Below are 11,255 nucleotides of genomic sequence, written 5' to 3' on the forward strand. Positions count from 1 at the left end.
GTGCTGTTGTGTTTTAAGAAAAGTTTTTTTTTAAAACAAAACAAAACCCCGCATTATTTTTAGCTTTCTATCATTTCTTTAAACGGGTCTTTCCTCCTCAGAATAAAAATTGAAGCCTTCCTCTTCATGTAAAATGAACTTCTGGCTGTCTTCTAAAGCAACACGGGGGGGGGGGGGGGGGGGGGGAGGGGGGGAGGAGAGAGGGAGCGTTAAACAATTCTTTCATGTAGAATAAGATCACGCCTTTCGAAAACTAGAGTTTCTACTTGTTTGGGTTTTTTTTTGTCGTGAGAGGGACTTTTGATTTCTTCTCAGCAGCAAAACGGCCCGGAGACACAGAACCCCACACACCCCCCACACACCCCGGCACCCTAGTTGCTTTTTTCTTTTTTTTTATTTCAAAAAGGGGGTGGGGGGAAGAGGGAGAGAAAGGGAGAGGACTGGGTCTGTCGGGCTGCCGATGGATGCTCCTCCATGGGGGTCCCGTGGTGCCGCCCGGCTCGGCGCGGCGCTGATCGCGCCGAGCCGAGCCGAGCCGGCGGGGAAGCCTTGCATCACCGCCACGGGCTCCGCTTCCCTCCTCCCTCTCTTTCGGGGAGGCTATTAATAGCATGACATCAGCCCGGGACTCGCCGCCAGAGTAAATACCAGGGCTGCCCGCTCGGCTATATAAGGGGGGTGATGCAACCGAGGCGAGAGGCAGAGGAGCGGGGAGCGGCGGGAGCTGCTCTCCCGGCGGCGGCGGCGGCGGAGGAGGCGGAGGAGGAGGAGGAGGAGGAGGAGGAGGAGGAAGCGGCGGCGGAGCAGGCACGGCCGGCGGGGCGGCAGCGCGGGCGCGGAGCCCCTTTCCTCGGGCCGGGAGAAGAGCAGCAGCGGCGGGAAGGTAGGCGGGAGCGGGAGGGGAAGCGCCCAGGCTCTCCGAGCCGGCAGCTCGGGGGGTTTCAGCTCCGCGGGAGGCTGTCCCGCCGCGGAGAGATGCCCGCCGGTGGGGTCCGCGGGCCGCGGCCAGAAGTTTCTCTGCGGGAGCCGAGTTGGGTGCGGCGGTGCCGCCGGCTTCCGTGAGCGCCGTGAAACCCCCCCCGGCCCCGCCGGAGCCCCACGCCCGCCCGCCGCCGGCTCCCTCCCGCCCCTCACATCTGGGGGAGCCCCGTGCCCCGGCTGCCGCCAGATGTGGGCGCCGGGAGGGAGCCCGCCGAGCTCCGGCTCTCCCCGGGCCGGCAGCGCCGCTCGGCACCGCGCGGTGGCGGCCGCGGCGGAGGGACGGCGGCGGGGCCCCGGCAGCGGCACCGGCCCCGGCAGCGGCGAGGATGCCCGAGCGCGGCCGGGAGGTGGAGGCGGCCGCCGGCGGCACCGCGACCCCGCGGGGGCAGGGACTGAGGAGCTGTAGCGGCACCGGCCAGGCCATAAGCAACCCGCCGCTGCCCTGTGGCTATGTATACGCGTCTGTTATATAGACATAAAATGAGCGGGAACTCTCGGTGTGAGCCAGGGACGTTCACTTTTCTTTCTGTCCCCGCGTCTTGACGTGAAGAAAAGATCAGTTGCTAAAGCGTTGCCTAATCAAGTCAGGCGTGACACAACGACAAACTTGTTTCAGCGAAAGGGTTTCCTGTTGGAAATGAATTTTCCTCGCGGTAACAGCGTTTGAGAAGCTGGAAGGCAGCAGAAAATGGTTTGGGAATGATGTGGGATATCAGAAAGCTTAAGGTCAACCAGCGTGCACAGAGGTTGTGAACTGTAATTGCTCTTAATGCTGTTTAAGATTAACCTCAATGGTTATCGGGGTTTATTGCATCAGCACCAGAGGAAAAGGAATTCATATGAAGAAATAAAACGAAGAGGCACAGTCAGCCATCTGCAGCTGAGAAAAAAATAAAAGAGTGAAAGTAGTCTTTTTTCACATTAGTACGAAACAGGAATAGCCTTAAATAATAAAAATACACAGCTAGGAAATATGTCCTGAAATTAAAATAGTGTCAGATGAGATGTAAAAGTTCACCATAGATGGAAAGAATCATCAGCAAAAGAACAAACAAAAAGTAGGGGCAGAACAAATGAATAAAGTTGTTTGAATCTACCTCAATTAGGAGGGTACCATTAATAGGAAAGCTGTTCTCTCTGGAGAATTCCCAAACTAAGGATAAAGTAACACAGCATTAGCTCTCGCTGGGTACAAGCTGTGCCTTTACAGTGCAGGTCTGTGGAATGTTCAGCACCTTCAATGTCAGTAACTTCAGACAGACTCAAACCAGACTGGAGCCGAGATCCATATGCATGGTCTAACAAAGTAAACAGAGATTGTATCAGAAAGGCCCAGATACAACCACACTTTCAGGCTTGATATTCTTATTTCTACTGTTTCCCCAGACTTTACAAACCCAGAGAAAAATGAGATAGTGTTCTTGATGGCTTATAGACAGAAGTACTGTTTGTATAAAAATTGGGGAACAAGGAACAGCAGCCTGTTCTATTTTTTTCAATAGCAAAACCTAATTTTCATTCCTGTAAAACAGTTCTAGAAGCAGGTTTGTTCCTCAGAAACTGGAAAACATCTACCTTCTTATTAAGAAAAGGGAATCTATTCAGCTGATTGAGTACATTTGGCATAAGGCTGATTATTTTTGTTATTTGTTTCATGGAGGGTCCTAATGATCTTGGTGGTAGTCTGGAAGCTTACCTTCCCAGGCACTGTCCAGAAGCCCTGCCCCAAGAAAGAGCCCCAGGAAAGCAAACCAGTGGCAAACGGCTCTGCAAAAGGTGACTTGGCTCACAGCAGAAATCCTCACACAAGCCTCAGCCCCCTGGTAGGCCCTCCCTTCCCTAAAGTCTGAATAAATAGAGATGCCTTTCAGGGTGTCTGGAAGGTCAGTGAGCTGTTCAGGCAGGAGAGCAGCAAGTTTCTTTAGTCAAGGACACTTCCCCCTCAGTGTTCCCCCTCCCTGTAGGCACCCTCCCATTCCTTTTTTTTTTTTTCTTTTTTTTTTACAGTAACGACAGACAGAATGGAGTACCTGAGGACACTGAAGTAGGGTTTTGTTGGTGCTCCTGGTACACTTAGCACTAACTAGTAGAAATCCACAATTAACACAATGTCTTGGACATGTTACTAAAACACGAACATTCTTGGTTTCCTCAGCTGCTGCCGCTGCTGACCTTAATTAAAAGTTTGCCTAAGCTGAAAAATGATCAAATAAACCACCAGTGCTGGAAAATTATTAGACCAATTAATTATTTTGTAGGCTGGAGAAATGGGTTTACCATTAATTTAAGTCCCCTGGTTTGATTGAGTTATACAGAATTAACTTCGTTGGATAAAGCCATCACTGGGACCCAAGGAGACTGACATTCAGTGAAAATAGCTAAAATTTCTGCTAGCAATGAGGGTTTCGGTGTCATCTGGAATTAGCCTGTTTAAATGAGTTGAACAGTTGAATGTTGATAAATGATAAATAGTGCTGGGAGGACTTTAGCTGGAAATTATAGGGCTGTTTCTGACTTGTTGGAAAGGAGTAACTGCTAGCTTTCTGAGATTATAGGATTAAACCGTATCAGTACTTTAAATGTGACTCATGAGCAGGGGCTTTCTGAAGAGAATTACATAAATTTCCCAAGGTCTTTCTGAATAACAAATTGTTCCAAATAATTTCCTCATCTTTAATAACTATGGGTGAAATCCTAGCCCTGTCGAGGTCAACAGAAAAAGTCCTTCTGATTTCACCCCCAGACTCTCAGAAATGTTCAGTTCTTCTGTGGTGACGGGGTAGAGAAGTGGTGAGGAAGTCTCTGCAGCTGGACATGGCATTTTCTACCAACTGGCAATTCGCTGTCCTCACATTTTTATATTTACTTCACTTAGCGATGAACCAGATTCTACTCTCATTTGCACCAGTGTAGATTTACAGTGTATTTTTAGATATCTCTGAGCAAAATCTGTCTTCTTGTCAAGGCACGTGACCCCAAACATTTCTTGCTGGGTTACAGAAGTAGATGGGGAACTATGTAATTCTGGATTGTCCATGTGGAAATTTAACTTACCGACACTGCTACCCTGAGGCAACTATTTGCTTACCTGCACTGTTAATTACAATTGACTTTGCTATAATTATTACAGTTCTAATCAAGAGTAGATAACACATACTGTAATTACCCGTACAGCTATTAAAAAAAAAACAACCCTCAACCTGCACACCAAAGACAGCTGGAAAACCAACACGGTAAACCCAATTTAACACAAGTCACTTTATGAATAAGTAATACAATCTGTTTTCCTATGGATTTGCACCTTTTGTCCCTTGGGCCACAAAAAACACTCAGCTTTCTTCCAGACCTCTCATCTCACCTCTCATGGGTGAGAGGTGGTTTGTGTCATGCAGAGCTGTGTGCATCAGCTAGCTAGGTTGCCCGCGATGTTAGGATGGTTGACTGCTGAGTTTTGCCTCTTTCTCCCTCAGTGGGGTCACCAGTTTTCACAAAGCACATAGGGGACCTCTCTCCCTCCAAAACTGGCTAAAAAATTAATAAGAACAACTAAAAAGAGGAAAGTAGAGAGCACTGTCGGGTAGGTCCATTTTCTGAGGAAAGCTACTAGAAATGAGGTTCCTCCATGGGTGTCCATTTGCATAATTCCCCTGAAGTCTCTTCAGTCACACTGTTTTATATCAGCAGGAGATCTGACCATAAATATTTAAGAATTTCAAACCTCTTGCTGAGAATGCATGAGGACAGTTTCAGATTTTATAAGAGCAAAGGAACGAAACAGCTTCACGTTTTTCATGACTCAATCCCTCCAACTCAGCCTGTGCTTTGAAGCCCCAGAATGGGTATAGGCTTTTACCTTTGTGCCAGCTCTTACTGTGAACTGTTTTTCAGGAGTTTATAGCCAGATTTACAACTCTGTGTAAAACTGAGTGTGATGATTTGGTGACGGATTCTGTCTTGGTTAGCAAACTTCAGCTCCTAGGAGAACTCTGAGTTTTGCCTAAATGTAGTTGAGATCAAGGTATGCTCTGTCCATTTGGAGATGGAATTTTTTGGTGGTATAGCTCTGAGGATGGAGATACACTTAAACTCCTTCTGTGTTTTAAACAACAATAGTAATATTTCTCTGATTTTGTTTTGTCCCTTATTTTCTTTCTTTTCCTATTCACTTGATTCTCATTTGCCCCATGATACCATCTTAAAGCTTTGAGGTATATATACATATACACATTTTTTTTCCATAGGAAGTTTCAGAAAGACCTAGATCCTGTGTGATGCGCTAATACTCTTATCATTTTTAAATACAGTCTTGAAGTTAACCTAAAGTAGACATTTTTACTAGTGACCAAATTCTTAACTGCTTTACTCTAGCAAGAGATTGGGGTAGATGGGGAATGGGGACAGAAGCAACACAAAAAAATACAGTATTATTTCACATTATAAAATATACCTCTAGGAGATATTACTTGCCTTTCTAAAGTTGTTGAAAGATTATTATTATTATCTCTTTTTACCTTTCAGCAAAATGATGGTCCAACACTCAGGCCAGGTATCTGCATTAGAAGTCAGCGCCTCCGCAATTGTTCCCACTTTGTCCCCTGCAGGGTCACTGGGGTTTGATGATTTCACAAATTTAACCCCACTGGTGAAAGAGGAACTGAGGTTCGCCATTCAAAATAAGCGTCAGTCCCACAGGATGTCTTCTACATTGGACACAGTGACAGTTTCTGAAAGGCCAATTGAAACATCAATCATGAAAACAGAGGTAAGGCTCTTCAAATAGCATTTCAGTGTGAATGATTAATTCTTTCATAAAGTTTCACCACAAGACCAGTAATTATATCAACTACAGACAATCCTCTCCACCATATTAGATCCTTTAAAGACTTTTGCTTGGCTTTCTGTGAAACCCTTTGGTATTTCTCATTTCCATTGAGACCTATAGTTGGATATTTTATTTTTGCTTGTGGACTAGGGACAATGTTTTACAGTGATTAGAGCAAGCGCTAATCTGGTTTCCCTGCCTACTTGTGGCTGAACTTGGAATAAGTCATTGCAGCTTTAATTCAATGAGGACAGTGCAGTAGGACCCATGCGGGCTACACTGAGCTGGACGTGGCTGTGCTATGTCCACACTAGGTATTTAAGATAATAGTCTCTGTGAAAAACATTTCTCTTATAAAGTGGAGAAACAGCTTAAGTTAAGGAAATAGTTACACCTTGGTCTGAGCCTCCACAGGAAAGAAAACAAAGCTTGAAGGAGTATGTTAATAACCCTTTTTTGGTGCTGCCTTTAGTTCACTGCAGTCTCAATGCCTTGTTCATGTCACATCCTCCGCTCTGCTCCCCACGCCCCTCGCTCTTTTTCTTCCTTGAGAAGTGGAGGAGAGATGGAGGTGTGGTAGTCAGCCTGGGGAGGCGCTTGGCAAGTTTTTTGAGTACCATTGATTTAAAATGAGCCATCACATGGATTGCATCCATCCAAACTCCAGTCAGGTTTTTATTGACAATTCTAATGGAGTTACTACCATTTTACTGTATGGCAAGCAAGGTCAGAATGGCATCCTTATGTAACTCATGATGTGAGCACAGCACTGACAACCATACCCATGTTGCTTTTAAAAATGCGTAAGTTATCAAAATGTAGGTCAAGTATTTACAACATCTTATGGACTGTGTGTATCTGTTTTCATGGGATAGTTTTCTCCTGAAGAGGATGAAAGAAAAAAGCGAAGAAGGGAAAGGAACAAAATTGCTGCTGCGAAGTGTCGAAACAAGAAGAAGGAAAAAACAGAATGTTTGCAGAAAGTAAGTGACTGGCTTGAATTGTTCTTAATCTGTCATCCTTCCAGGAGCTGAACAGACAGCACAGGGGCACCGTCGTAGTAGGAAATACAGAAGGATGTTACCCAAAACTCTGCAAACCTGTAAAAGGATTAGTTATTTAAAAATGAGCATGCTATGTATTAAACCTGGTTAAAACTGGGGAAAAAAAAAGTGAAAAAAATTGTAGGAGTGACAAGAGATTACTGTTTCAGTGACCAGCCTTGTCTATAGGGATAATATGAATTTGAATGTGTAAGTTGAGCACAAAAAGAAGTAAAATCTCATCTCATATAATAGCCGATGTGGAGACCAAGAGCCTACGAACACTGACAAGTAATCTCTGACTTTGTTATGAAATGAGTTGCATAGTACCTTAGCCCTGAAGTCTCTGTCCTAAGACCCCAGTGGTGTCTTCACCTGCTCTGCCATGACATAAAACTATCTCACAGCAGCATCAGGCCTGTCTTATTTCTTATATCCAGGGGTGGGGGGAAAAAAAAACTATGTCTTTACTTTGTAAACCCATATTAAGCTAACAGATATGTGACATGATGTTCCAGGGAGTTAATAGGAAATGTAGGTAATTTTGGGTCAGCTTTTGACCAAAAAAAGTCTAGAATAATTTTGCAGAAGATCCAAAGCAATAATGTTTTGGATACCTGTCACTGTAAGTGAAAACAAGTCTGAATTTGGCTTTTCAGCTTCCGTTACACTTCTCTAAAGGCCAAAGAAGGTAACTGTCAATCTGGTTTTTATAGACTGGGGGATGTATAGTTTCATCGTTACAGGACACTGAGAACATGCAATTTCTTTCTCTGCTAGCCATATGCTTTTGCACCAATAAAAGACTGCAACTATTAGATAAATGTTGCAATTAACTATTTGACCTGCTCAGCCTAATAGTTGTATGTGTTCTTTGTGACTAGGAATCAGAAAAGCTGGAAACTATCAATGCAGAATTAAAAGCCCAGATTGAAGAGCTAAAGAATGAGAAGCAGCATTTGATATACATGCTAAACCTTCACAGGCCCACTTGTATAGTTCGGGCACAAAATGGAAGGACACCTGAAGATGAAAGGAACCTTTTTATTCAACAGATCAAAGAAGGCACGTTACAAGGTTAAGTGATATGGCAAACATGGAAATGTTTAGTGTTTTTAACAACTACCAGAATCCATGGAGGATCTGACATAATGTGTAGGATTCTATTAGTCAAGAGCCTTTAGGAAGGGCAGATTGCTTTCTTAAGCGGAAAGAGTCATTTTGGCTTGACAGCGATTCTTCCCCTTGGAAGATCTGGTCTCAATCAAATTGAAGAGTCTTCTGCCTCAAATATAGGTTTTGCACCTGTCATACTTGCTGTTCCTAGGAGCTACAGACAACAGCTTCAGAAGTTTTAGCTCTCTGCTAGTATACAGTATCTGCACTCACAACATTTGTGCTAGAACACTATGACTCCGATGATGCACATGGTACAGACAGCTGTGCTGGATGGACACTACTTTTCCTTGTTGTTGGTAGGGAAAGCAGACTGAGAGTATTTTTAAAGTTTTGAGGTTTCCAGAAGGATGGTTTCTGGCAGAATGTACCGATTTGTAGTGTTGCATTCTAACCTAACACACACATACACAAACACACAAAAAGCCTTTAGTTCCAACTAAGCTTTGTTATTTTTTTCACAACACTTGCGTGGGGTTTTTTTCAATGACTCATCTCAGAGACTGAATTTGAAAAGCCTAGTAGGTGTGACAAAGAAACGTGTCTTGCAAAATGTCCGTGTAGCTAAGTTTGTATTTTATGAGCTGGAACCCCACCTACTATCCTTTGGGGACTACAATTTTTCCTTGAATTGCTGAAGAGCAGCTTGTACCACCACTTGGTGATGCAGTGAATTGGACCCACTGGAAGGAAGAAACTAACTATGGAGGGATAGTGATACAGGTTTTGCCTGAGTAAAAAACTGCAGAACCAAATCTCAGGCTCATGAATAACAAAGTTTTTTAAAAAATTCACCTAGGATCTAATCCTACAAGCCTTAATTCATGCTCACTCACAGAACAGGTTTTATGGACTTCAGTGGGTCTGCTTATGCAGATAGCTCTTAGAAGCATAAGAGCTTGACAAAGCTTTTTCCATCCTGGTCAGGATTACTTCCTTTTGCCAGGTGATTCAGAGGGAAAAAAAATACGATTGCAGCTACTTTTATTTTACGTTTGGGTGGCAACTACAGTCAATCAAAAGTGTTGCTTAGAATCTAAAGGAGGCAAGAGTTTTGATGTAGTGAATAACTGTTTTTATTAAATACTAACCGTAGATGTTTTTTAACTGATAGAAGAGCTGCTGGACAAAACAGTTGGAGCTATGAGTGTTTAATTCTGATGTTTCTGTGAAATTCTCAGATTGTTTAATCCTATAAAATATATCCTTACAATTTTTTTGTAAAAGAAGATATTATTCTTATTTATCACTAATATCGTAACGAGTAAAGTTAATAAATACTGCGAGCAAGATAAAACTGAAAACACAAGTGTTGCGCTGTCTTTTTACTTTTATCTCTTGGTGTTTAATATTATATATTACTAAACTTCACCAGTTGTATTTGAGACACCACTACTGAAAACACTTATCCTTCATGTTTTCCGCAGATGAGGCACTGAGTATCTTGGATGACTGGGTGCAGAGATTATACCTTCCCAAATTCTGTACCTCTGTCAGTGGTGTATAGCTGCTCAATGTCACAATTTAAGTGAAGCAGACAATAAGAATGGAGCTTACAGTACATAATATTTTACACCAGTTACGCAGTGTTGAAATTGTGGGTTTTTTTCTAAAGGCTAAAAAGAAGATACCTCAGCCATAAGCTTCTTACCCTACAAGTCCCAGATGAGTCTATCAGATATCATACCTGATCCTTATATGATCGTTATATTCTGCAACAGAACTTCTTAGTTTGTTTTCCTAAGATCTGGATATATTGTAATGTCCTATATCACGTTTTAAAGATATGTACTTCATGTATCTGAAAAGTGAATGTATTATAAAGGTGACATACAAGGTCTGATTCTGTCCTGAGGATCCTTTGTCTTTCTGTATGTTGGAAGGAGATTCCATTAACTTCAGTGAGAGTTTTATGCATGGCTAGTAGGCAGAGTATGGAGCCTCTGCTGCAACTTCAGAGGGCAAGTTCCATGGGGAATTGGGCCAGCTGTTTATGAGAGAATGGATATACATGAAGTCTGTTACAATAAACTTGTCAAACTATGTTCATTGGTATTTGACTTCTGTAATGTGGAAATACAAAACTGAGGCATCACCCTGGTATTGTACACCTTGGCTTTGCCTTTTGTGCATCAAATACCAGCAGACAAAACTGTTTGCCTCCTATACTGTTATAAAGTGCTACCACAGAGACTAGAATATAATGACAGAATTCACGTCTCCCTTAGGGAAGTTGTATGGTTGCTTTTAACCATATCACGGGTGACGCAGGCGTCATGCTTTTGTTGCTTGATGTTATTTACTTAGCATGCCAAATGTTAATATGGTACCACTACTATTGTCAGAAGATAATCTATTTTTATTTCTTTATACGTGCCGTCATAGCTGCTTTCTACTACTCGTATGTGTGTGTGCATGCGTGCTCCTGCACGCTACTCTAGAAATGATGGTACTCAAGTTCATTTGACTATGCCCAGGAAAAAATGTTTAAACAGCTAGACAGGAGCAGTATGTTGCATGAGTTTTCTAAAAGTATACTTTATTCAGAGATCCTTTAAAATGCATTAAAAGCAGTTTGTTTTCTATTCTCAAGTTTGTTTTGATACTTTAATAAAAAATAATTAATATATATTTATTCATGTGTCATTTAATTCATTCTAAGTTTCAAGGTCCAAGAGCAACTTCATTTTCTTAAAGCAACACCAAGATATTAAAAACCAAACACATTTTATAGGATGCAACAATAAGCATCTTATAAAGTAAAATTGGTCCTGTTCACGGCTTGTCAAGGTATAAGCAAAGTTTTGTTATTTCAAGGTTGATCATGAATTCCAGGCTAATTTCTTATTTGTGGCCTAGGGCTTAGATTAAAGGACTGGAAATTGGAACTCCTGAACCTTTCCTAACCTTGCAACTGACCAGATGATAGTTAATTCAGCTTTCTGATTACCTAAGGGGTTTAATGCTTTTGCTGCTGTGAAGCTTTAATATTTATAGATTGCTTTCTATGGTTACATGGAAGATACTAAAGCAGTATAGTATGGTTAGGGCTTTGGTGGTTTGGTTTGTTTGTGTGTGTGTGCACGCATATGTGTGTGTGGAGAAGCATGAGGAAAGATGAACAAAATGTTCTATCTTGCCTTTCCAAAACTAAGTATCTACACCAAGACAGAAATCCCTGTGTTTTGACAGCTAGTGATGTGGACAGAAACTTTTGGCTTCAGTCCTTTGCA

General features: G+C 42.6%; 1 protein-coding gene across 2 annotated transcripts; it reads left to right on the forward strand.

The window, feature by feature from the left end:
- The first annotated feature begins 765 nt into the window (after positions 1 to 765).
- ATF3 (activating transcription factor 3) lies at positions 766 to 10,651 on the forward strand. Of its 2 annotated transcripts, none has more exons than XM_064446198.1 (4): positions 766 to 883; positions 5,583 to 5,743; positions 6,679 to 6,786; positions 7,731 to 10,651. In XM_064446198.1, exons 2-4 carry the CDS (start codon positions 5,675 to 5,677, stop codon positions 7,926 to 7,928), a joined length of 375 nt encoding a protein of 124 aa, XP_064302268.1. In that variant the 5' UTR covers positions 766 to 883; positions 5,583 to 5,674; the 3' UTR covers positions 7,929 to 10,651. The 2 variants fall into 2 exon arrangements, with proteins under 2 accessions (XP_064302268.1, XP_064302270.1); XM_064446200.1 differs by having other exon boundaries at positions 799 to 883; positions 5,500 to 5,743.
- Positions 10,652 to 11,255: the final 604 nt, after the last annotated feature.

Source organism: Phalacrocorax carbo, chromosome 3 (assembly GCF_963921805.1).
Source record: "Phalacrocorax carbo chromosome 3, bPhaCar2.1, whole genome shotgun sequence".
Taxonomy (NCBI): Eukaryota; Metazoa; Chordata; class Aves; order Suliformes; family Phalacrocoracidae; genus Phalacrocorax; species Phalacrocorax carbo.

What these genes read in the sequence shown, in the direction of transcription:
- ATF3 (XM_064446200.1), top strand. Translation starts at nt 5,504, where the DNA reads ATGATGGTCCAACACTCAGGCCAGGTATCTGCATTAGAAGTCAGCGCC. An exon ending in CATCAATCATGAAAACAGAG is followed by an intron (nt 5,744 to 6,678) that starts GTAAGGCTCTTC and finishes TTCATGGGATAG; the next exon opens with TTTTCTCCTGAAGAGGATGA. An exon ending in AAACAGAATGTTTGCAGAAA is followed by an intron (nt 6,787 to 7,730) that starts GTAAGTGACTGG and finishes CTTTGTGACTAG; the next exon opens with GAATCAGAAAAGCTGGAAAC.